The sequence below is a fragment of the Petaurus breviceps genome, unplaced genomic scaffold (genome assembly GCF_028583685.1).
Source record: "Petaurus breviceps papuanus isolate PSGF00001 unplaced genomic scaffold, PetGlider_PUasm1.0 175, whole genome shotgun sequence".
Taxonomy (NCBI): Eukaryota; Metazoa; Chordata; class Mammalia; order Diprotodontia; family Petauridae; genus Petaurus; species Petaurus breviceps.
Genome location: NW_027185764.1, coordinates 13,453,594 through 13,480,224, shown reverse-complemented (window position 1 = coordinate 13,480,224; position 26,631 = coordinate 13,453,594). Strand labels below are relative to the sequence as shown.

The 26,631-nt window shown below is 37.7% G+C and overlaps 1 protein-coding gene across 5 annotated transcripts in view; it reads right to left on the bottom strand.

Moving 5' to 3' along the window:
- Window positions 1–26,631, bottom strand: part of IQCE (IQ motif containing E) — an 89,032-nt gene that overhangs the window by 61,210 nt on the left and 1,191 nt on the right. For 4 of the 5 annotated variants that reach the window (XM_069084780.1, XM_069084781.1, XM_069084779.1 and 1 more), the window contains exons 2-5: window positions 19,099–19,146; window positions 18,179–18,224; window positions 10,024–10,152; window positions 1,040–1,110 (exon numbers count right to left, since the gene is read on the bottom strand). In XM_069084780.1, the coding sequence (XP_068940881.1) occupies window positions 1,040–1,110; window positions 10,024–10,152; window positions 18,179–18,224; window positions 19,099–19,146 (294 nt within the window). The remainder of the gene's footprint in view (window positions 1–1,039; window positions 1,111–10,023; window positions 10,153–18,178; window positions 18,225–19,098; window positions 19,147–26,631) is intronic. The other variant, XM_069084783.1, reaches the window with a different exon arrangement.

Genomic DNA, 26,631 nt, shown 5'->3' with positions numbered 1-26,631 from the left:
AACCTAGCTACTCTATAAGAATATATTTATCAATAATATGTTCAATGTTAATCAAATTATATATCAAATAAATTTATTGGTACTAAATCTCAGTGAATATATACCTTAATTGAATGAGCTCAGGTGGCTAACAGTAACTATGAGCTGAAAGTTTTGGTATGTTCCTGGGTCAGTGTACACTTTGTATTTTAAATCAATCAACAAGCACTTATTAAACATTACTCTGTGCCAGGGAATGTGCTATGCGGTGGAGATACAAAGACAAAGCAAAAAACAGTCCTTTCCCTGTAGATTACAATGTAGATTCCCTTCTTCTTTTTTTTTTTTTTTTTGCTTTTTGGAAGGCAGTTGGGGTTAAGTAACTTGCCCAAGGTTACACGACTAGTTTTTTTTGTGTGTGGGTGTTAAGTGTCTGAGGCCAGAACTGAACTCGGGTCCTCCTGACTCTGGGGCTGGTGCTTTACTCACTGTGCCACCTAGCCACCCCTAGATTCCCTTCTGATGGGAGAGAAAACTTGTATGTAAAAAGGTACCTAGGGAATACAGACAGAGAAGATGGAAGGTAACCTCAAACAGGAAAACACTAACGGCTGGGGAAAATGAAAAGCCCAAGCAGAAGATGTGGGTACACTGTGCTACAGCAGGTTAAAAAGTAGGATATAGAATCCTTAGTTACCAAAGAACTTATACTGATTCCTACCTAGTAGGAGTTAAAGTCTTGAAGAAAGTCAGAGATTCTAAGAGGCTGAAGGGAGGTGGGAGAGTATTTGAAGTATAGAGGGACAGCCAATGCAAAGGCACATAGACTATGGAATGTCATGTGTGAGGAACAGGAAATAGACTACTGTGGGCAAACTGGAGAATGCATGGAGGGGAGTAATGTATAAGAAGGGGCTAACTGGTTAAGAGCTTTAAATGGAAAATGAATTTACATTTGCTCATTGTATTAATAGGGAGCCCTGTTAAGAATTAATTTTTTTTATCCATTGCCAGAAACTTTTACTGTTTAAACACAGGAGAGAGCAAAAAGAAATATTACCTTCTTCAATTCAATAATCTCATCATACATATCTTCCTTCTCTCTATAAACAGGGGTCCCAGGACTGTGACCTAGAGAAAGACACAAAGCAAATCGCTTTTAAGATTATTTGGAAGGGAACAACAAACCTTAGCTTTACTATAACCAGCATTTCAAAGATCACAATGCTCCAGCAACAAAACAGAACATTTTTTCTCAAATAATACTAAGCACTTGATAGGATTTTATAAACAATTTATATTGTAACATACAACCAATTACAGAAATTTTCCAGAGACAGAAAAGAAAAAATGAAATTCAAGAAAAATAAGAATGTAAACACATAATTTATAGTCAAGGTAGGATAAAACAAAATCTGTAATAGGAGTGAAACATTTAGACTTTGTTTAACCATTTAAGTTTAAACTGTTCAGATTTAAGGCTCCCAAAACAAAGATTGTTAACCCTTATTTCTTTGTTGCTTAGTCGTTTCAGTCATGTCCAACCCTTCATGGCCCCATTTGGGGTTTTCTTGGCAAAGATACCGGAGTGATTTTCCACTTCCTTTTCCAGTTCATTTTACAAATGTGGAAACTGAGGTTTTAAGTTACTTAGCCAGAATCATATAGCTATTAAGTGTCTGAGGCCAGATTTTACATTGGGAAGATGAGTCTTCCTGATTTCAGACTTGGCACTTTATCCATTATGCCACCTAACTGCCTAAATCCTTATTTCTAAAGGACAATTAACATGTTGATGTTCAATAAATATTTAAGCTTAAAATATAGTGGCCAACAACCAAAAAGAGTAAGCAAATCATGTATGGGACACAATATAAAGGAATTAGAATTTAAGTAAGGTTTTAAAACTGAAGTCATTAACCTGTTGAGGATTAAAAGAAAAAAATAAGTAAAATAGTTAAAAAGTTTTGGGAAACAGGCAAATGCAAGCTCAGTAAAGATTTCATTGACTATACTGAAAGTCTTTTCCCATTAAATCTAAGAAGATCGTATAGTTAGCTTAGCTTCTACTGTGCAGGGATCGCTCTAATTTCTAAGTGAGAAATGATTCTATTCCATATCTTACTTCTTAATCGGCTGTAGAATAATGTGGATACCTGAAGTAAAAAAATCTCAGTGTCACAGTTGTAAGGGCCCTGAAAGCTCATCTTGTCCAACCTGTCCCTAAAAAAGGATGCTTTCTACAACATTGCCAACAAGTAGTGTCATCTAATCTTTGCTAGAAGATCTCTAGTTAAGGAGAATCTACTACCTTATGGTGGCAGCCCATTCTATTATTATATACTATTAACTGCCATAAAGTTCTTCCTTGTGTCAAAACTAAATTCCCCTCCTAACAACTTCTACCCATTGCTCCTAGTTCTGTTCTCTGGGGCCAAAAAGAATAAGTCCAATTTTTTTTCTGCATGTCATACCTTCAATGACCTGAAGACATCTATCATATATCCATGAAGGGAGGTGGTACAATGGATAGAAAACTGGGCCTAAAGTCAGGAAGACTTGAGTTCAGGATACATAATTGGTCATTATACTCAATATATAAAGATGTAATGCATAATTTAGAAACTTACTCCTTGTGTGACCCTGGACAAGTTATTTAAACTCCATTTGCCTAAGTTTTTTCAACTGTAAAATGAGGATAATAATAGTACCTAGCTCCCAGGGTTGTTGTGAGGTCAAATGTCATCTCATTTCTCTCAAATGAGATGACATTTGTAAAGCACCGAAGACAGCGCCTGGCAGATAGCATATGCCTAATGGTTGTTTCCTTCCTTCCTTAGTCTCCTCTTCTAAAGCTAACCATCCATCTCAGTTTCTTCAACCAATCTTCATCTGGCATCCTGAATGCTTCTCTGGATGCCCTCTACCTTGTTACTACAGTGCCCAGAACTGAGCAACACACTGCATTTGTGGTCTGTCCATAGTACAGCAGGATTACCATCTTCCATGTCATAGATACTGAGCCTCTAAATGCAGCCTAAGACCTCATTAGAGTTTCTAACTTCTATGCTGAACTGTGAACTCATCTTGAGTTTCCATGCTTCCCCAATCCTGTACTTGGGAAATTTATTTTTTCAAACTAAACAAGATTTTTCACTTACTTTGTTAAATAAATGTTTTGTCTTTATTAGATTCAGCCTATGATTCCCACCTGCTGAAATATTATGTCATCCTTACTCTCAACAAATGTGTCTAAGCTTCATGTGTCATCTGCAAATTTGATAAGTGTGCCTATATCCAATTCAGTGGTAAATATCTTGAACTGGGGGGCAGAGCCAAGATGGCAACATAGAAGCAGGAAAACTCTGTGCTCCCCCCATAACCACCTCAAATACCTATAAAAAATTATTCTAAACAAACTTTAGGGATACAGAACATACAAAGTGACAGAAACAAATCTCCTGCTGAAGGCAGCCTGGAAGGCTGACAGGAAGGGTCATTGCAGCACGCTGGGAACAGCACCCAGCCCCACATGAGCCCAGGGTTTTAGCCCCAGGGCACCCTGACCAGCCCTGGCTAGAGGGACTTTGGGAGAGTGGAGCACCAGCAGCTGTGGCAGTTTCCAGAATTATCAACCCATAAACGCCAAAGATAAAGTGAGAGGACAGTGTGGACTTTGTCAAAACAGGGAATCTGGGAGTGAGGTCCGGTCTCTGCCCCTGGAGGGAGAAGCGGCTGAGGTAGTGTGGCTGCTTCAGAGCTCCTGGCCTGCAGATTGTACGGCGACCAAGCAACTATCCTGAGGGGTAATCACTCTTGCCTTAACCTGCTTGGATCTGGATCCCTGTCCTGGGTGGAGGTCTTGGGTTATGTGACCAGGTGCCAGAGCCAGTGGAGGCTTCAGAGAGGGCACCCAACTAATAGCTCTGGCAGCTGCAAAAAACCCAGCCATTTAGGACAAAGCTCTCCTCTTTGGAAGCAGAGTTCTACTGTGGCAAAAAGTTCAAAAGTCAAGTAATTGAGTGGCAACATGAACAAGCAAAGGAAGCAAAGCAAACAAAGCAACCTGACTCTAGATTACTTTTTTGGGGACAAAAAGGATCAAAGCATGGAACAGGAGGATACTTTTTGGGGACAAAAAGGATCAAAGCATGGAACAGGAGGAAGACAACGAAGTCAGAACTCCTATACCAAAAGCTTCCAAGAAAAATATGAATTGGTTACAGGCGAGAGAGGAGCTTAAGAAGGATTTTGAAAACCAAATAAGAGAAGTGGAGGAAAAACTGGGAAGAGAAATGAGAATGATGCAAGAAAATCATGAAAAGAGAGTCAACAACCTAACAGAAGAAAATAACACCTTAAAAAATAGACTAACTGAAATGGCAAAAGAGGCTCAAAAAAGCAATGAGGAAAAGAATGCCTTAAAAAGCCGAATTTGCCAGATGGAAAAAGAATCTCAAAAGCTCAATGAGGAGAATTATTGCTTCAGAATCAGATTGGAGCAAATGGAAGCTAATGACTTTATAAGAAATCAAGATACTATTAAACAGATACAAACAAATGAAAAAATAGACGGCAATGTTAAATATTTCATTGGGAAAACCACTGACCTGAAAAATAGATCCAGGAGAGATAATTTGAACATTATTGGACCACCTGAAATCCACAATCCTAGAACCTAGAAGTCATCCTTCAAGAAATTCTCAAGGAAAATTGCCCTGATGTTTTAGAACCAGAGTGTAAACTAGAGGTTGAAAGAATCCATCAATCGCCTCCTGAAAAAGATCCCCAAAAGAAAACCCCTAGGAATATTATAGCCAGGTTCTGGAGTTCCCAGATAAAGGAGAAAATATTACAGGCAGCCAAGAAAAAACAATTTGAATATTGTGAAAACACAATCAGGATAACACAGGGTCTGGCAGCTTCTACACTGAGGGATCGAAAGGCTTGGAATATGATATTCCAGAGGTCAAAGGAGCTGGGATTAAAACCAAGAGTCACCTACCCAGCAAAACTGAGAATCATGTTTCAAGGGATAATATGGTCATTCAATGAAACAGAGGACTTTCAAGCATTCTTGATGAAAAAAACAGAGTTGAATAGAAAATCTGACATTCAGATACAAGAAGCAAGAGAAGCATGAGAAGGCAAACAGGGAAAAGAAATCATAAGCCACTTATCAAAGTTGAACTGTTTACATTCCTACATGGAAAAATGATAATTGTAATTTATGAAACTTTTCTCAGCATGAGAATAGTTGAAGGGAATAGAAATACATATATATGTGTATATGTATATGTATACATACATATATATGTTTATATAGGAGGGTATATGGGCATATGAATACATATGTGAGTGTGTGTATGTATGTGTATAGGTATACATAGACAGAGGGCACAGGACCAACTGAATAGGAAGGGATGATACTTAAAGGTGAAATTAAGAGGTGAGAGAGGAATACAATGAGAGGAGATAGGGAGAGACAGAATGGGGTAAATTATCTCATATAGAAGAGGGAAAGGAAAACTGGAGGGGAAGAACAGGAAGGCAAAAGGGAATGAGTCAACCTTATTCTCATTGAATTTGGCTTAGGGAGGGAATGACATACACACTAAATAGGGTATCTCACCCTACAGGAGAGTAGTGGGGAGGGAGCTGAGAGGGGGATGATGGAGGGGAGGGCAGGTTGGTGGGGAGAGAAGTTAGAAGCACCCCTTTTTGAAAAGGGACAGGGTCAAAGTAGATATTAGAAAAAGTGGGGTGGTGGGATAGGACGGAGGGAAATATAGGATGGGTGTCGAGGGAGGAAGGAAGGGAATCTGGAATTCAAAGTTTTGGAATCAAATGTTTAAAAAAAATAAATGAGATAAATATATAAAAAAAAAATCTTGAACAGAAGTAGAGATCAGGACAGAGATCCCTCTTTTCTACTAAGGGCTTCCCTCCTCCCTGACTTTATTAATGGTTACTTTTTGGGTTTTATCAGTAATTAGAATGCTCAATTTGGAGTCATAAAAGTTGTTGTCCAATCTTTGCTCTGACATCTGCTAGCCATGTAACTTACAGGAAATTTAGTCTCTCTGAGTCTCAGTTTCCTCATTTGTAAAATGGGGATAATAATGGGTGTAGTATGTATCTCATAGAGTTATTGTCAGGATCAAATTAAATAGTGTATATAAAGTATTTTGCAAAATTCAAAGTGCTATATAAATTATCTATTATTATTGTTCTTGTAATTATTTTACAGAATTTCCTACCAGTCTAGTAACCCTGTCAAAAAAGAAAATGAGCTTAATTTGGCATGACCTTTGACCAAGTTCATGCTGCCTCTTTGTGAATACTGTTTCCTTTTGTAGATGTTCACAAACCATTCCTTTAATAATGCATTCTAGAATTTGTCAGAAGTTGTCACTCACAGTTCTAAGTTCTATAGACTCTATTCTTTTCTCTTTTTTGAAAGCTAGTTCTTTCAGTACCCTAAAGGGAGGTGGTTTTTTTCTGCAGCTGGTAATTTGAACTCATCAAGGACCATTACCTTTTTACTTATCTTGTGTTTCAATTCCCTATTTAAACACACACACACACACATACACTTATGCATATACTTGTATATGTTGTGTGTATGCATATATGTACATATATATATATATATATATATATGGGGGCAGCTAGGCAGCATAGTGTACAAAGTGCTGGACTTGGAATCAGGAAGAACTCTTCCTGAGTTCAAATCTGACCTCAGACACTTAGTAGCTGTGTAACCCTGGGAAAGTCACTTAACTTAACCCTGTTTGTCCCAGTTCCTCATCTGTAAAGTTAGTTGGAAAGAAAATGGCAAATCATTCCAGTATATCTGCCAAGGAAACCCCAAATGGGTTTGCAAAGAATCAGAAATGGCTGAAAATGACTGGACAAATTAAATATTTTTAATTTTCAAATCCAAAGATCTTATTCCTTGGCAGAGAAAACAAGAGCAAAATAGAAATTTGGATAATTCTATCTTCTCTCTATTGTGTTATTATTTTCCTATCTACCAGAGCAGTGGTACTAACCTTTCCTTAATCTCCCTCCCCCCCAATAAAAGCTAAAAAAGTTCTTTATGTTATCCTTAACATTCACCACTTGTCTCTGTTTATTCTGAGTTTTGGCATTCTTATAGAGAGATGTCATGCTTTTGTATGCATCCTCCTTTACCTGCCAAAATCTCACCTTGCCAAAGGTCATAATAAGCCCAAAAGTTCTGTTGTTTTAATTCATGAAAAGCAATTTTATCTATAGTGATATGCTTAACATTGCTAAAGAATATATGTGCTTCAAACAAAGCCAGTGCAACCAAGATTAGGAGGGAAGCAGAAAACTGGGAAGGAATTTTTACAACCAGTGTCTTTGATAAAGGCCTCATTGCTAAAATATATAGAGAACTGAGTCAAATTTACAAGAATATAAGTCATTCCCCAATTGATAAATGGTCAAAGGATATAAACAGGCAGTTTTCAGAGGAAGAAATTAAAAATAACTATAGTCATATGAAAAAATGCTCTAAATTACTATTATTACAGAAATGCAAATCAAAACAACTCTGAAGTACCACATCACACCTATCAGATTGGCTAACATGGCAAAACAGGAAAATGATGAATGTTGGAGAGGATGTAGGAATGTTGGAACACTAATTTACTGTTGGTGGCGCAGTGAGCTGAACCAGTCTTTCTGGAGGGCAATTTGGAACTATGCCCCAAGGGCTATAAAAATGTGCGTGCGTACCCTTTGACCCAGCAATACCACTTCTAGGGTTGTATCCCAAAGAGATCATAAAAATGGGAAAAGGACCCACATGTACAAAAATATTTATAGCAGCTCTTTTTGTGGTGGCCAAGAACTGGAAATCGAAGCAATGCTCATCAACTGGGAAATGGGTAAACAAGGTGTGGTATATATAATGTAATAGAATACTACTGTACTATAAGAAATGATGAACTGGAAGACTTCAGAGAAACCTGGAATCATATGAACTGATGCTGAGTGAGAGGAGCAGAACCAGGAGAATATTGTACATCCCATGGTACGGCCACAGTGTGCAAGGACTGATTTGATAGACTTAGTTAGCCATTCTCAACAACTCAAGGACCTAAAACAATTCCTAAGGACACATAATGGAAAATGCCAGCCACATCCAGAGAAAGAACTATGAAGTCGGAATGCAGAATGAAGAAGACCATTTTCTTTTTTGTTTTGTTTTATTTTTTTTTCTTTCTCATGGTTTTTCCCATTCATTATAATTCTTTCTATGCAACATGACTAATGTGAAAATGTGTTTAATAGAAATGTTTAGGGGGGGTGGAGTCAAGATGGCAGAGTAGAAGCAGGACCTCCCCACTGCTCTGGCTTCCACCTTCCCCAATCCATGTAAAAAGGGGACTCTGAACAAACTTTGGAGCTGCAGAACCCACAAAATGACACAGAGAAACTAAGCTCCCGCTGAGGACAGCCCGGCAGGCCGGCAGGAATTGGCCAGCGCAGCGCTCTAGGAGCTTAGCCCAGGCCCACGCCAAGGCTTTAGCCTCAGGGCGGGCCTGACCAGCTGCCGGCCAGAGGGACTCCAGATCAGCAGCAGCTGTGGCCGTTTCCAGATTTATCAACACATAGATGCTAAGGACAAAGTGAGATGTCAGTGCAGTCTGTACTTTGGGACCCAGTAAGTGGGAGTGCACTGAGACACCAGCACAGCCAGCCAGCTCAGCCAGCTAGCTCCATGTGGCAGCTTCATCTCCTGGCCTACAGAGTGTAGGGGGACCAAGCACTAGTCTGAGCTCTTGCTTCAACCTTCTTGGATCTGGATTGCAGTCTAGGTAGAAGTTCTGGGGTATGTGTCCAGCTTGCCAAAGCGTGTGGAGACCTCAGAGAGGGCACCCATCGAATACCTCCAGCAGCTGAGAAAACCCCAGCGTTTGGGACAAAAGCTCCCCTGTCTGGTGGCAGAGTCCTACTGTGGCAAAAAGCCCAGGGGTCAAGTGACTAAGGGGCGAAATGACCAGGCAAAGGAAACAAAGCACACGGAAGATTCCAACATTACACTCCTATTTTGGGGACAAAAAGGAACAAAGCATGGAACAGAAGGAAGACAGTGAAATCAGAACTCCTGCACCAAAAGCTTCAAAGGAAAATATGAGCTGGTTACAGGTCATAGAGGACCTTAAGAAGCAGGTAAGAGAAGTGGAGGAAAAATTGGGAAGAGAAATGAGAACGATGCAAGAAAATTATGAATGAGAGTCAACAGCCTGACTGAGGAAAATAACACCTTAAAAAATAGACTAACTCAAATGGCAAAAGCCTTAAAAAGCCAAATTTGCCAGATGGAAAAAGAATCTCAAAAGCTCAATGAGGATAATCAAATTTAAAAAAATGTTTAATGGGGAGGGAGGGGAAGAAAATTTAAAACTTATAAAGTGAATGTTGAAAACTAAAAATAATATAAAAAATTGGGGAAAAAAAGAATATTTGTGCTTTTGCCTTTTAATTCCTAGTGTGTCCTTCAAATATTCTGGAATGTCACTAGAAGCAGTAGTCCATATAGTCCCTAAGTCCAGGTCTGATTTCATAAGCTGAGTCAAACTTTCTGAGAAGAAAAGCATGATTTTAATGTGATGCTATCAGCTCAACACAGGTCAAGCTTTACCCTATAATAATCAACTGATGTTTCTAGGCTAAGGGAAGCCTAGAACATCAGTACTCCTAAATTCATATTACGTGCCCCAATTGGCCTCCAAAAAGCAAAAAATTAAAAAATTAAAAAAAATAAATTCATATTACCCCAAAATAAAATGTACAGTCATCTAATTTGAGAGAGCATCACAATCTACAAGTCAAGGCATGACAGAAATGCTAAATGCTTTAGAAGTAAATAAAAGTTACCTAACTCAAATCATTAAGATGAGTTGCATTCTAATAATAAGTTGCATTCTAAGCCATCTTCCAAATTTTCAGAAATTCCCCTGGGAAAATTTCCGAGCAAGGAAGCAATGGTTTGAAGCAGTCACTTACCTTGTTTTGCAGGTCCAAGCCATAGTTTCTGTGGGGTTAAAGCCATTCGGCCACTGAGAGGCATTGACCCTGTTGCCTTTAAATATCTCCAAGATGCGATCTGTTTTGGCTTAGTGTGATAGGGAGACTCTAAAAAAAGAAAACAAGTGATGCGAGAGTGACAAAATGCCATCTTTCCCTCAATAAATTTGCTATGAAACAAAAATTTTACACAAAACAAAATTTTTTTAAGGGTAATAACTCCAGGCAAAATTATCCTGCTTAAAATAGTTATACACAATTAGAACTATAAATGTATAAGCCAAGAAAAATTCAGAAGAACAATTTTTCCCTTAAAAAGACAAGAAAAAATTTTGAATATTTTTTCCTTCATATTCTACATGTCAAATTTCTAAATTATCAAGTTATATATTCATAATTCAATGATCAGACCAGGTTATATACAAGACATACTTTATATCCCTGATGAGATAACTATAAATATGCCAAACCCAAACCATTTGAAAAACTGTATTGGGATGTTTATAAAAACAAAATTTACAAAAGCCCAAATTAATGTTTAATCAAATAAAGCTAGACTAATCCAGCTTGAATATTCATAACACCCTCAAATGCTTGCCTTTCTGGGATAATAATGAGAAAATGATCATTGCAGCTAAAAGATATTCAGAGTGATAATTCAAAAATGAGAAAGTTTAAAAACGTGAATATCTGCATTTTAAACCCACTTAGGATCTTTTTATTTAATATTATAGCAAAAGCTCAATTTTATTATTGATGCTTAGTAATAATAATAAAATGCAAAGCATTAGAAAATAAAATTGTCTCTAAAATGTAACATATGCTTTTGGGGAGTAGTTTACCTTTCTAATTAAGTCTGGCTTAGGCTAATATGAAAATGAATTTGTATTCCCCAAGTACACACCAGACAGAATTTGTCATGACATAAAGGGAAGTCAATCTATAATTTAAATTATGATATAGATAACTCCAAGTAAATGATTCATAAACAGATGACTGAGAATTGGTGGTATGCATATTACAGTAATATTAAATGCAAAACAGAAAATACATATGCCATATGTATCCACAAATGTTATTCTAAGTTTGATTATAAAAACATCTCTTTTGCTTATATACAAATGGCAGTTCTGGCATATCGAGCCCTTCAGTTATGGTATAAAGGCTATGACCAAGGAGGCTAAAGAAACTACTACTCAATTTTAATTAATAATTTCTCTGATTAGCTGTGCTTTAAGGCAATTAATAACATTATTCACAACATGTATATATGAAAAAATATGCTGTTTATATGTGAAAATAAACTATAAATCAGAGAACTAGGTGTTAAAGAATAGAATATCTATTAAAAGTTACAAAAAGAATTGGAAGCCTCTTCTTCTTAGGGTTGATCCACTAGGGGAGGGGAAGGGAGAAAACAGTTGAGGCCTACAAAGAGGGTCAAGTCATCAATTCACAATATATTTATGAAGTCTATACTAATTGCTAAAACACTCTTTTAGCTGCTGGGGATAAAAAAATGAAGAATAATACTGTCCTTACCCCTCAAGGAATCTTACCATCTAAAGGCAAGTGAAGAGATATGCATACAAGTAACTATGATAAAAGGCAAAGTATGATTAAATGAATAGGAGAGGGCAGAGTACTGTGATGGACATAAGTTGGAAGGAGGAAAATTTAGACTTGAGGTAAGGTAAAAAATTCTAACAATTAGTTATCTAAAAGTGGAATGGGCTGCCAGAGTTAGTAGGTTCCTCCAGAAGGGAAGACTTCAAGCAGACATTAGATAACCACTAGTCAGTTACATTGTAGAAAAGATCCTTTTCAGAGATAGTTGGATGAGGAGGCTCTGAGATCCCTTTCGATTTTGAGATTCTGCAAAATTCAAGAGAGAATACATTTCTAGCTAAAGGAATCAGGAGAAACCTCATGGAGACAGGACCTGAAATAGGCCTTGAAAAGGAAGATTTCAAAGTGTGGAGATGTAAGGTATGAGTGTCTGCTCCAGAAATGGGGAAAAAAATGCATGGAGGTGGGAGAAGGTAGGATGACAATATGGAAGTGCCAATTGCCCAGTACAGCTGGAGTATAGAAAGTAATACTTGAAGGGAAGTATTGTGAAATATAGGTAGAAAGGCAGACTAGAGCTAAATTATGGAAAGTCTTGAAAACCAGTCTAAATTTTTGCTTTCAACTCATGTGACAGTAGAAAAGCTCTATACAAAGTTTTAAAGTGAGAGAAAAATGACAGAATCATTAGGATGATTACTCATTACATTAGGAAGATTACTCAGGTAGCTGTGAATGATAGTGAGGGGAGAGACTAGAGGCAGGCAGAATGGTTATTCAGGAGGCTGCTAGTGAAGAACAGCTTAAGAGTTAAGAAGGGCCCGCTTAAGGTGGTGGCATAAAAATGGAAATGAGGCCTGAATGTGAAAGAACACAGATGACTTTGGCAGCTAATCTGATATAAGGGGTGAAGAAGAAGGAACATTCAAGGATTACTACAAGACTTTATGTGGGTGACTGTGAGAATGGTGGGACCCTTAACCAAAACAGGAAACTCAGGAGGAAAGATGATTATATTGGTGAAACAGCAAAATGGTGACAGTCGAGATAAATTAAAAGTAACTGGAGTTACAGTCACAGATCACAGATTTGGAGCTATAAAGGAACTTAGAGGCCATTTAATCTAATCCCCCTCATAAAGAACCGGAGGCATAGGGCAATTAGGGAGCCAAAATATAAATTCCTGGCATTTCAGGCCCTCTGCCATCTGGATCCTACCTACCTTCCCACCTTATCCACACTACTCTTTATATACTCTATACTGCCTATAATGTGCTCCTCTTGATGTCTATCCCTGAGAATCCTTGCCTTCTTTCAAGACTCAGTATAGACTTTTCCAAGAAGCCTGCCCTGATTCCCCTGCCACCCACTGAGCTGTTAGTCCGCTGTCTCTTCTCAGTTCTTGAATTTTACCAGAACTCTCAGCCCAAAGATAGTGAAGGGGTCAGACAATTGGCAGAAGGAGATCACAGGGATAATTCTTTTCCTAGCACAGAGTACAGGACCATGTTTCATTGCCCATATAAAGTTCCAGGTCTCAATCCCGAGGTCACAGTACCAGGACAAGGAGAAGCAGTAACATGAGAGCTAGCAGCCACAGGGGCTGGGGGGACTCTGGTCATAGTTCCAGAGCAGAAAAGAATGCTTGTGGTCACTCACAGACCAGAAGAATAGTAAACACATCTCTCCTTAGATCATACCACCTTGGAAAAACGAAAAACTTACACTGAAAACTGCTGCACAAAATCCCTGAAGCTTGGGACAGTGTCCCTTCCACTCTGGGAGCAGAGCTTAACTTTATCATAAAGTTAAAAGACAAGAAATGAGCTGGAAAAATGAGCATATAACAAAAAAAGAACCCAAGCACAGAAAGTTACTATGGGGGTGGCTAGGTGGCACAGTGAATAGAGCACTGGCCCTGGAATGAGGAAGACCTGAGTTCAAATATGGTCTCAAACACTTAACACTTACTAGCTGTGTGACCTTGGACAAGTCACTTACCCCCAACTGCCCTGCCTTACCCCCTCCAAAGAGCAAAAAATAAAAATAAAATAAAATGGTGACAGGAAAGATCAAACACAAACTCAGAAAACAACAAAGTCAAAACTGCCATATCCAAAAGGCCCTCCCCACCCACCCAAAGAAAAATATGAATTTATCTTAGGCCTAAAAAGAATTTCTGGAAGAACTCAAAAAGGAATTTAAAAATCAAATAAGAGAGGTAGAGGAAAAAGTTGGAAAAGAAATGAGAGTGATGCAAGAAAATCATGAAAAAGTCAATAGTTTGGTGAAGGATCACAAAAATATAATGAAGAAAATAACACCTTAAAAAACAGAATAGCCAAATGTTCAAACAGGCACAAAAATCCACTGAAGAGAAATACTCCTTAAAAAGCAGAACTTGTCAAATGAAAAAAAAGATACACAAAAAAATCCATGGAAGAGAAAGCATAATTGGCCAAGTGGAAAACAGATGTACAAGAACTAACTGAAGAACTCCTTAAAAAGTAGAATTGGCCAAAGGGAAAAGCAGGTACAAAAGCTCAATGAAGAAAATGATTCCTTAAATAAAATTAGAATTAGGCAAGTGGAATTTCTGCTAATGATTCCATGAGACTTCAAGAGACAATAAAATAAAGTCAAAAGAATGAAAAAAAAATGTGAAATCTCATTGGGGGAGAAAATGACCCAGAAAATAGGTACAGGAAAGATAATTTTTTTTTGGAAATAGTATTTTATTTCTCCCCATTAATATTGCAAAGATAGTTTTCAACATTCATTTTTATAAGATTTTAAGTTCCAGTTTTTTTCCCTTACTTCCTCTTTTCTTCCCCAAGATAGCAAACAATCTGATATAGGTTATATATGTGCAATTATGTTAAATATATTTCCACTTTAGTCATGTTGTGAAACAGAACGAAAAGGAAAAAACACAAGGAAAAAAACCCCAAACACTGTGAAAATACTGTTTCAATCTGCATTCTGACTCCATAGTTCTTTCTTTGGATGTGGAGCATTTTCCAGCATGAATCTTTTAGAATTATCTTAGATCACTGTATTGCTGAGAAGAGATAAGTCTATCATAGTTGATCATTGCACAATGTTGCTATTATTATGCATAATGTTCCAGGAGACATAATTTTAAGAATTATCAGACTATCTGAAAGCCACAAAAAAAAAAAAAAAGAATCTAGACCTCATCTTTCAAGAAATTATCTAGGAAAACCTTCCTAATATTCTAGAACCAGAGGGTAGAATAGAAATGGAAAGAATCCACCAATCATCTCTTGAAAGAGATGCCAAAATGAAAACTCCCAGGAATATCACAGCCAAATTCCAGAGCTCCTGGATCAAGGAGAAAATATTTCAACCAGTTAGAAAAAATAAAAAAACATTCAAATACTGTAGAGTCATGGTCATGATAATCCAAGTTTCAGCATCTTCTACATTCAAAGACTGGAGGGCTTGGACTCTGATAATCTGGAGGGCAAAGGAACTAGGATTACAATCAAGAATCTCCTACCCAGTAAAACTGTATATAATACTATAGGGGAAGAAATGGACATTTAATGAAATAGAGGACTTCCAAGCATTCCTGATGAAAAGACCAGAGCTGAATAGAAAATTTGACTTTTAAATACAAGACTTAAGAAAATCATAAAAAGGTAAATGGAAAAGAGAAATAAGGGATTCAGAAAGGTTAAACTAATTATATTCCTATGTGGGAAGATGATACTTGTAATTCCTAAGAACTTTTTCATTATTAGGGCAGCCAGAAGAAGGGCATGTCTATGAGTTGAATATGATGGGATATCTAAATAAATATTAAGGGATGGGAAAGAGGAATGCATTGGGAAAAAGAGGAAGGGAGAGGTAGAATGAGGTAAATCATCTCACCTAAAAGAGGCACAAAAAATTTTTACAGTGAAAGGGCAGAAGGGCAATCTGGGGGTAGAGGGCAGAGCAGAGCACTTGAACCTTACTCTCATCAGATTTGGTTCAAAGAGGAAATAATATACATACTCAGTGGGGTACATCAATCTATCTTACCCTATAGGAAAGTAGGAAGGAAAACTGATAAGGACCAGGGGAGGAAGGGGAACCTGACAGAAGGGAGGGTGATTTGGAGAAGTGGTAGTCAGAAGTAAAACACTTTAAGGATGGAAAGGGTGAAAGAAGAGAGAGTAGGATAAGGCGAGGGGAAAACAGGATGGAGGGAAATATACAGTTAGTAACCATAACTGTGAAAAAAAATTTTACAGCAAGTTTCACTGATAACGGCCTCACTTATTAAATATGTAGAGAACTGAATCATATTTATAAGAAAACAAGTCATAACCCAGTTTATAAATGGTCAAAGGATAGCAGTATTCAGATGAAGTAATCAAAGCTATGTACAATCATATGAAAAAATGCTCTAAATCACTACTGATTGAAGAAATGCAAATTAAAACAACTCAGAGGTGCCATCACCTATCAGATTTGCTGATATGACAGAAAAGGAAAATGACAAATGTTGGAGGGGATGTGGAAAAACTGAGAGACTAATGTATTGCTGGTGGAGTTGTGAACTAGTTCAACCATTCTGAAGAGCAATTTGGAACTATACCCAAAAAGCTATAAAACCATACCCTTTGACCTAGCAAAGCCACTGTAGGTCTATATCACAAAGAGATAAATAACAAAAAAGGAAAGGGACCTATATGTACAGAAATATTTGTGGCAGCTCTTTTCATGGTGGTAAAGAATTGGAAATTGAAGGAATGTCCATCAATTGGGGAATGGTTGGACAAGTTGTGGTATATGATTGTAATGGAATACTACTGTGTTATAAGAAATGATGAGCAGGATGCTCTCAAAAAAACTTGGAAAGACTTACATGAACTAATAATGCAAAAGGAAATGAACCGAACCAGGAGAACACTGCACACAGTGACAGCAATACTGTATGAGGATCAACTGTAAATGAGTTGGCTATTTTCAGCAATATAATAATCCAAAACAATCACGAAGGACTTATGATAAAAAATGCTAACACCACCTCCAGAGAAAGAACTGATGGAATCTGAATGCAGATTAAAGCATACTTTTAAAAACTTTTTTAGTTTTTCTTATGTAGTTTTTTTTTTGGTCTGTGGTTTTCTTTCACAACATAATTAATATAACAATATTTTGCGTGACTGCACACGTATAACCTGTATCAAATCGACTGCCTTCTCAGGGGAGGGAGGGAGAGAATTTGGAAGTGAAAATTTTAAAAAATAAATGTTAAAAATCATTTTTACATGTAATTGGGGAAAATAATAAAATATTAAAACATCAAGAGAAAAAGTCACCATGGCAATATTTTTGTTTTTTAAAATTTGTCAGTGATAGGAAATCCTACTCTAAAGTCTCATTCTGGTGCTGCATCATGATACAGTGATTCTCAAAAGTTATGCCAGCAAGGCACAATCTCTAGCAAATGCTACAAAAAGGGTTGAGCAAGGATCAGAGGCAAGTAAAAGTCACCTGAAAACAAGTCTATTTAAGGTTAGACAGGTCATCTAGTCACCAAGTGGTGAACTGTTTTGGGATTGTCCCCGAAAGACCAGGGAACACACAGGCAAACAAAATAGCCCTCTCCCTTTTCCCCCCCCCCCCCCCCTCAAGGAACTGCCACAGGTGCAGAAAACATGGACGTGTATATAAATTCAAATACGTGTAGCAAGCCCTTTGGTTACTCCCCCAATTTGCAATCACATTCATAATTTAGGTCCCTAGAGAACAGTTACTATTCCCACAGGTTCTACAGTACCCTAAAACCACAGCCCCTGACACTCAAGTGTTGCCCATTAATAGGCAGTCAGTAGACATAATTAGCTCTTAGTGACAGCATTTACTAAGCTGTACTCGCAGAAACAGTAGTTACAAAACATTTCCCTCTCAGAAACCTACCACAAATATATTAGCTATGAGGTAAGAGGAGAGTAACATGAAATAAAATCTGAAAGGTTGACTGGAGCCAGACCACAGAGAACCCTAATTGCCAGGCTGAAGAGTTTCTATTTTATTCTAGAGTCAAGAAGTAACCATTGAAGTTTCTGAACAGAGGAGCGCCATGACTAACCCATCACTTTAGGCAGGAAGATCTTTGTGAAAGCTATGGAAGGGATGGACTGAAAAATGGGAGAGAACAGGGAAAGGAGGACAATTAGGAGGCTATTAAAGTCATTTAGGGAAGAAGTGATAAGGGCATGAATTAGGTGCTAACAGCCAGTAAGGAAAATCAGATGGATTTCCAGAGAAGTTAGACTAGAAGACTTTTGCCACTGCTTCCAATTCTAAAATGATACAATTCAAAGAAACAAAGTCCTACCCCAGAGTCCACTATAAACATATGCCAGCAAATTGGGCTGTCTGATTTTACCCATCTGTAGAAAGAAATTATTTTGGCCTACTTCCTAGGTCACTAGTGAAGGACAGCTTAATGAAAAAGAGATGTATATAACACTTCCAATGTAAAATACTTTATGTGTGTGTCTATACATGCAAGATTGGGGGAAAAGAACTGCATCATACTTACTTGGTGATCTTGGTGGATATTTGTAAAAAGTTTTCTTTTTTGATTTCTGAAAGGCAGAAGAAATGATGTAAAAATATGTTGTATCTTTCTGTTACAAAAACAGTACCACTACAGAAACACTTAACATGTGACCTGTAAGTGTTCAGAATAACTTCCAGTAATATGTCAGAAGAGGTTTCATAGCAAAACTATGGGCAATTAATTTATCTGACCTAAAGAAGACTGAGCAAAGGAGAAGGCTTATAACACAATGATTCATCAAAATGACATCAGATTTAGCTCTCTGACCTAAACCTAAGACTTTGTGGGGATTCAAAGACACATACTTAATAATACAAAGGAAATATAGAAAGCATGACAACTTAAAAAGAATTAAGCCAGATTAGGATGCTACCCATAAAAGGATCAACAATGCCATAACTCCCTGTCTACAGTAACTAAATCGTTATAGTCGGTAGCTTCTTCTACTGCTACCACCACTATAATCAAGTGTAAGTCTTGTTAATGAAGAGGCAACCAACGCAAAAAAAAAAAATACTCTCTCTGAAACATTGTTTTCAACAAAATAGAATGGTCTGCTATATTTCTATAGAAATTAAGACATTACAAGAACTACAAGAACTTTCTTGGGTGGAATTTAGATGGCCTTATTTTCTAGTAGATATAATAACCTTTATCATTTATTTGAACTCTGCCATTGAACAGTTTTCTTCCTTATAGATGAAATGTTTGCATTTTATTTAATTTGTAAAAAAATTACTTCTTTGAGCATCTCAAACCTGTTTTCTCCAAACCCTAAGTAATATTTTAAATTTCTACTTCAGAACCTGACCTATTAAAAATGGGACCTATATCTAGGATGTTTGCAAGAGTGAATTTGCCAGGGTACTAAAGCAGCTGATTGAAAAGTGTTCACTTACCATCTCTAAGTCTGATTCGTAGGTAATCGCAGATAGACTGTCATCTCCCTAGAAAAAAGAGATGTGTATACCATGATTTTATGAATCTGGCTTGGCTCCTGCTGCATTCATGTCATAAAATCTCTAAGCTAGAAATAATTTAACTATGCTAAGAGAAGGAACCAGACCTGTGAATACACATACTGGTCTGGGGAACTCTCAACAAGGAAACTCCTTCTTCCAAAGTTATCCATCCATCCATACCTAGAAAATCCTGCTACATGCCCTGCCACTCCTCACCCCTATCCCACCTGGAACAGCATACTCCAAAATGGTCAATCAAACACCCTTTCTCCCCTTTCTTCCCAAAAAGAGTTAATCCACTCCCTTTTGGAATTCCCACCCTGGGGCTGATCCTGAATGGCAAATAGGGAGGGTATACAAACTCCTGTACCCCAATATATCTAGCCAGCCCCAGGTCATGCTTCACACCCCACTGAGCTTTCCACCCTAGGCATCTGGATATCTGCCCTCCTTTGGACAGGTAGTCTGCTTCCCTTCCTTTTTCCACATATTGCTCTGGGAACAACAAGAAAATCAGTACTACCACTGCTACTAAAAATGATATGGAAATGAAATGATACTCACTGATCTCTGTCTCCCAAGGTCAAAACTCCCTTTCCTGGCTATTAATCCAATTGGAATCTATTAGATTATAACAATTAGAATACTATATACATATAATAATTCTCATAATTTGATTATATATATAATTCTAACAATTAGAATATTATATATATAATAATTCTAATAATTAGAATATAAGTTGGTCTGCTAGGTGGCACAGTGGGAGAGTTTTGAGCATGGTGTTAGGAAGACTCCTCATCCTGAGTTCAAATCAGGCCTCAGACATTTACTAGCTATGGGACCCTGGACAGGTCACTTAAGCCTCTTTGCCTCAGTTTTTGTAAAAATTTATAAAATGAAGTGGAGAAGGAAATGGCAAACTACCCAAGTATTTTTGTCAAGAAAACCCCAAAGAGTTCGGGGACAACAAACTATAAGCTTCTTGAAAGCATGATGATCTATTTCAATATCTGGATCCTCCACAAAAAACCTCAACAAATGCCTTTTCATTCATTCAATGCAGATCTGTACCATAAAGACAAAGAAAGACCCCCAGGGCCCTGTGTTAATTAACTTACCCTGAGTTACAGAGCCCATATATGTCAGAGGTAAGGACTTGAACTCAGGTCTTCCTGATTCTTAAGCTGGCTCTCTTTTTCTACTATCTCATCCTGACTCTCAGGACTCTGGTCCAAAAAGAAGAAAATCTCCTAGACTGGATAGTTGCTAGCTTATTCAAGCTTGTTATCAAATCATATAGGCAGAAAGAAAACAGCTTGAAGATTCAATGACAATAAAACAAACTGCTCTCTACAGAAACCCTGATCTGATTTCTAAATACTTCTCAGTAAAAATGTTTCCTTTTAAAGAAGAGTTGCTCTTACTTTCTTCTTCAATCAATGCACTTGATAAGAAAGGCCACAGACGAACCTCTTCTGTTACATGCTTGTCAAAAATTCTGTCTTAAAAATCCAACAACATTACCACACTGGAAAGCAAAAGACTTGTTTATGAAGGTACTTTCCCACTGCCAGTCTAGAGGTTAGGTATTAGCTAACGGATTATGTTGTCAAGATTGGGCTGCCAAGTGAAAAAAAAAAAAGGTTTCTCCTATGGAAGAATATGTCAATTTACTTACTAGTAATCTAGATTCAGTTTCTCAGAAACAGAAAAGATGGAAGCTTTCAATTCCTTTTGAATATAATAGATACCTTTATCACCAAGTGCTGAAGATTAGGACTAACATCTATATTGTAAGACTAACAATGTGACATTCAGATTTTACTGTAGGTATTTATATTTCTAGAGACATGATTTGTCTTATGTATTCAAGTCCAGGTAACAACATGCTGTTAGAGTCCTATGGCATTTCAAATTGCATGGGGGCTGTTCAAAAAGTCATTTACTAGGTTAACTATTGGTACTTTATGGTACAATAATTTTGTTGGTCCTACAAAATTTATTCAGATGTGTATGGCAATTGTTATAGCCCATCTATGTAATGGATGCTATACATATCTGATTCTATTATAATAAGGTATTATTACCTGGATTTGGATAATCTCCAGATAGTAAAAACAGGTACTGTAAAATCTGATCTTCAGCACTAGATGCTTTACCTTAAACAAGATCAAAATGTTTCACTTATGCCAAAACAAATGTCTGATTACAAGATTATGCATAAACATTTCAACAAAGGAAAGAATATAAAGTAATTATAATATCCACAAGGGGCATCCATCTGCTTCTAACCTTTGGTCTAGTCTCCCTAAAAATTCTACATCCTAGTTAATAAACCCTAAAAAGAGAGGATCTCATAGTGGCCACTTATGTCAACAAAGGAACAAATGATGATCATTTAGTTGTCTGAAACGGAGCAATATTAAAGTATTCACATATGATAAGGACATGGGTTATTTTGAGGTAAAGCACATTATGGTAAGTCAGTCCTAGGCTATCTTCTTCTATCTGCCCAGTAATTCCTGAAAACATGTTTTTGTTCAAAATTCAATTAATAGTCACCAAATATCAATAGTGTTGGCTTGGCACCGTATGTTTCACAGTACTATAATAGTGCAATAGTTCCACCCTCTTCCTTTATGGTTTCAAATCATAAGATTTAGCGCTAGAAAGGACCTCTGAAATATTCTAGTTCATCTCCTTCATTATACAGCTGAAGAAACCAAGGCCTGGAAGGTGAAGGTATTTGCTCATTAATCACACTGAAGCAATAAGAAGTGGAAATTGTGAATCTAGTTCTTCTGACTCCAGATGCACTACACTGCAAATTATTCAGATGTAAGCAATTGCAATGGGTTGAGAGGATTCCTCCATCCCATATTTAAGTTCTTCCAGGAGACTGTAAGTCCCTTGAGGGCAGAGACTGTCTAATCTTTGCCATTAGATCCAGCACCTAGCACAGATCCTGTACTTAGTAGGTACTTAATAAATATCTTGTTGGCTAATTCCAACACCTTAAATAAAAGATATTATCCTTATTACTTATATTGTCAATGTAGGTGCTTCTGGTCTTTTCATGGTCCTTTCTGGTCATCATCTCTATCCTAGAGTGAATTTATTTGATTGGAAGGATGGGTTGTTGTTTTTTTGAAGGAATGAAAATGAGAACCTGATGAAGAAAGGAAATGTTACCAGGCAAGGGATAAAAGGGGAGAATGAACAACATCATTTACTGACACAATTTCAGACGGAGGAGGGACAAGTACCACCTACAGTGTTTCATTTCCCAAAGGAAGAATTCCTTGTAGCATACCTGTCATGTTATTACTCGGCTCTCCTTTATTAACATACTACTACCTCTCTTCAATTAATCATTCTGCTCGCTGCTATGATAACACTATGCACAACGCCTAAATAGGGACATGATGGCTTGTTTCACAGGAGGAGGACAAAAAAATCAGGGCATTTGTGTACTGCTACAGTATTTCTACACCCTTGCTTTCAATTCCTACAAACTTTTTTTTTACAGCTTTGCAGAAAAGATGAGTAAAAAAATTTGACATCAGTAAAGCAGGCCCTCTTCACTCTGGCTGCTGATCAAATTACATGGCTCAAACCCATTACTGTGCAGAATGTCATATTATTTTGCAAACTAACCTAGGGATAACTTCCTAACAACTACTCTAATACACCCTTTATGATCTAAACTATTGGATAAAAAAAAGTGACAAAATATATAACAATAATTAGATATTTAGTGAGACATATGAGACTCTGTGAATATACCCTTATACAAGTCTATTGTAAACTCTGACCCCTCTTAATTCTTCTAACATAACTGTAACATAACTGGACAGCATGGGTTGGGTGGAGGATGCAGACAATCCACAAATCATATAATCTGTTCAAAGTTAATAGAGCGTTAAATAGGTCTACTACTGGATTTCAACCTAGTGCTGCAACTCCTAGCAGGCTTGAGAGTTACCTATATGAAGGTGATGTGCTCTTTCACTTTACCCCTCAGCCTATTTCATCATCTGTAACATTACGCAGGGGTTTAACTCAATGGTCTCTAAGGCCTCTTCCAGCTCTAGATCTATGATCCTATGATTCAGGCACATCTTATCCCTTCCTTTCTCCCTTGAGCTTTCATATCATTACCACTAAATTGAACTGATTTTATCCACTATAAATTTATGGGTATATAAGGCAGTTTGAGCAAAAGGGTGGTTTAGTTGGCACAGGTTGAGCCAGCCTTGCAGTAAGGAAGACCTGGACTCAAATCCTGCCTCTAACATGTGCTAGCTATATGGCCATAGGCAAGTCACTTCTTTTAATGCTTTTCAGGCAATATACAAGTATTACTTATCAGTTATTGATCTGTGTTAGTAGAGGGAGTTTCTATATTGATGAAATCACAGATCTGGATAAATCAAAACAGTTTAACTCTCACACTTTCTTGACAAGTCTCTTGAGCTACAATTCAGCTCCCCAGAAAATTTCAACTTGGTAAAATCCAAGGTCCTTTCCAGCTCTAATCTATGATCCTATGAACTGCATCTCTATCCTTAATACTTACAGCAAATTATAACATCTTATTTGACTGAAAAGATTAGGGCCATCCAACAGAAGGTCCCATAACTCCCCTCCTCCGTATTTCATAGTTTCTCAGCATCATCTGTACTTTAGGAAGAGCAGCATGTACTGAGGAGGAAGATGGTGGACATAATTTAGGGTTGGGATTTGATATAGTGTGAGAGTTATTAAGACATAAAAAGCAAAGGTCTAGGAAGGGGAGGATAGTAGAGAGTTAAACTACCTGAAGAGTCAAGATCGTGAAAGAAAGAAATTAAAGCAAGAACATGGGTGATAGACTGAGGGGTAAAATGCTTACTTTCACAATGAAGGAAAGAATAGTTTTAGGAGTGAAGGCAAAGGAAATAACAGGTGTTTATAACTAAAAAAAAAAAGGAATTTCAGAGTTCTTTATCACTGAAGTAGAACACCTGTAGGTGACAGTGAGATAAAGGGTACAATCTTCCCTGTCTGTTGCCCAGGGGATTCAGGGAGGGGAAGAAGAGGAAGAGCAGGTCATGGGAGTCAAAGAGATTGAGCAATTGGGAAGAAGAGGTGTTTGAATATCAAGTTAAGTCACCCTGTATAAGAGAAGGAGTTGAGATAGTGAGAAAGTCGATGACCCAGGTACTGAATTTCTTGAGAAGAACGATATGGGGGCTGGTTTAAAAAAAGCCACTAGATTCTATACTGGGTAATAAATTTGGATAGAATGGATTTCCAAAGAGAAGTTGTTAATCATAGGAGCAGAGGGAAAGTATGGAAGTGGCAATGGGGATAAAACAGCATTTCAATTTCTCCTCAAAGAACAGTGTGTTAGTAGATAGTGCAACCAGTAATGGAAAGAATGGCCAGAGATGGAGTATTTCAGTAAAGCCAACTCTCTGAGAATTCCAGAAGGCAGAAAGAAGAGAAAAAGAAGTCCAAAATGAAGGTAAGCTCATTAATTATGGAATAGGAGTTCCAGAGGGCACAGTAGAAAGAGGAGGCAGAGATGCAGTATGTCACTGGAGAGATAGGGTTCAGGTGGAGAACGAGAAAAAAGTAAGGTTGCTAAAGGTGGTTTACTGATTGGGAGAGTAAGAGTATGGAAGTTTGTTAGCCATAAAGAAATAGGACTTTTTCTATCACAATTGTCTTGATGATAGGAGTGGGGTTAGGATGGTACTGTGCCACTATACAGTCTCATGGCCCGGCTGTGCTGGATCTCCCTTTGGCTGTAAAGGAATAATCTGGCTGCATTGTAGTTTTCAATCAAGTCTCAGCTCAGAAGCCATTGAATGGTAGGATTCACATAAGTGCCTATAGAAAGTATTCCTCATTCTCCATCTATGTGCATATTCAATCTATCAATAAACATTTATTAAGTGCCCACTATGTGCCAGGCACTGAGGATAAAAAGACGAAAATGAAACCACTTCAGCCCTCAAAGAGCTTACATCTTTTTTTTTTTTTTTTAAAGCAATCAGGGTTAAGTAACTTGCTCAAGGTTACACGGCCAGTTATTTCTGGGTGGGTGCTAAGCGTCTGAGCCCAGATTCGATCCCCAGGTCATCCCGACACTGGAGCCGGTGCTCTTACTTGCTGTGCTACCTGGCCACCCCAAAAGAGCTTACATCTTAAGCTCACCTCGATACTAAAATGTAAGCTCAATGAGGATAAGTATGATTTCTTTCTTTGTCTATTTCTGGAAACAAATATAGTGCCTCACACGCAGATGGCACTTCAATGTGAGTTGAATTAAACTCAATTCCCTATCTCTTCTTCCCTTCATCTACAAACTTCTGGAAATAGATTATCCCCAACCTTCACTTCCTCACCATCTACTATTTGGTTTGTGTCCACATCACTCTTCCTAAAACTAGTCTCTCTTAAAAGCCATCAATGAGCTCCTGATGGATAACATGACCTTTTTTTAGATCTTCTCTTTCTATGCCATTCCTTTTGGTTACTGACTTCTCCCTTGGATTCAAAGTTACCAAATTCATCTGTTTCTCCTACCTCACTTCTTCTTTGTATCTTTTTAAAATCTCCTCCTCCTCATTCCTTAAGGTTAGTGTTTCCACAAAGTGTATCTTTGACCCTCTTCATTTTTTCTCTTTCTATTTTCTTGTAGTCCTACAGTTTCAATGATGCCCTCCATGAAGATGAATCTCAACTGATCTGACCTCTAGCCTTGATCGATCTTCTGTGCTCCAGACTCCTCCCGGCTTCTCCAAATGGCAAAAGGACATTTTCACCTTAATTTTCAACCTCAAGCTTAACATGTCCAGAGTCAACTTTATTGCCATTCTTGACTTTGCTCTCATTTTCAGGGCATCGTCACTCAGCTGGCCTCTATATGTGAAACCTGAGTATTGCTCTCGGCTCTTCCGTCTCTCTCACATCTCATATCCACTCAGAAGATTGTATGATCCTTGCTTCTACCTCCAAATCTCACAAGTATCCTCTCAATTCCAACAATTTCAACCCTAGTAAAGGGATGTCATGACCATCTGCAAGGATTACCACAAAAGCCTCCTGACAGACTGCCAGCTTTCATTCTAATTCCTCCAAACCATCCATCTATCTGCCTCTACCAGATTAATCTTCCTTCTGCAAAGACCAGGTCTTGTCACTACTCATGTCAAAAATCTTAAGTGATTCCCTGCTGTATACTGAATAAAGTTCAAACAAACTTATCAAGCATTCAAAATCCTCCAGAGTCTTGAACTGCCTTTACAATCTTACCTTATCTTGATCCTCTCTAGGTACCCTACACTGGGGACAATCTGAATTTCTCTGTCTCCCCCCTTCTTCTATACAATGTCCCTTTGAGCTATCTTTTCCTATTGAATTCCTACTGAGTCTTTAAAGGCCAGCTCAAAAGAAACCTTTACATGTGGGGCCTTT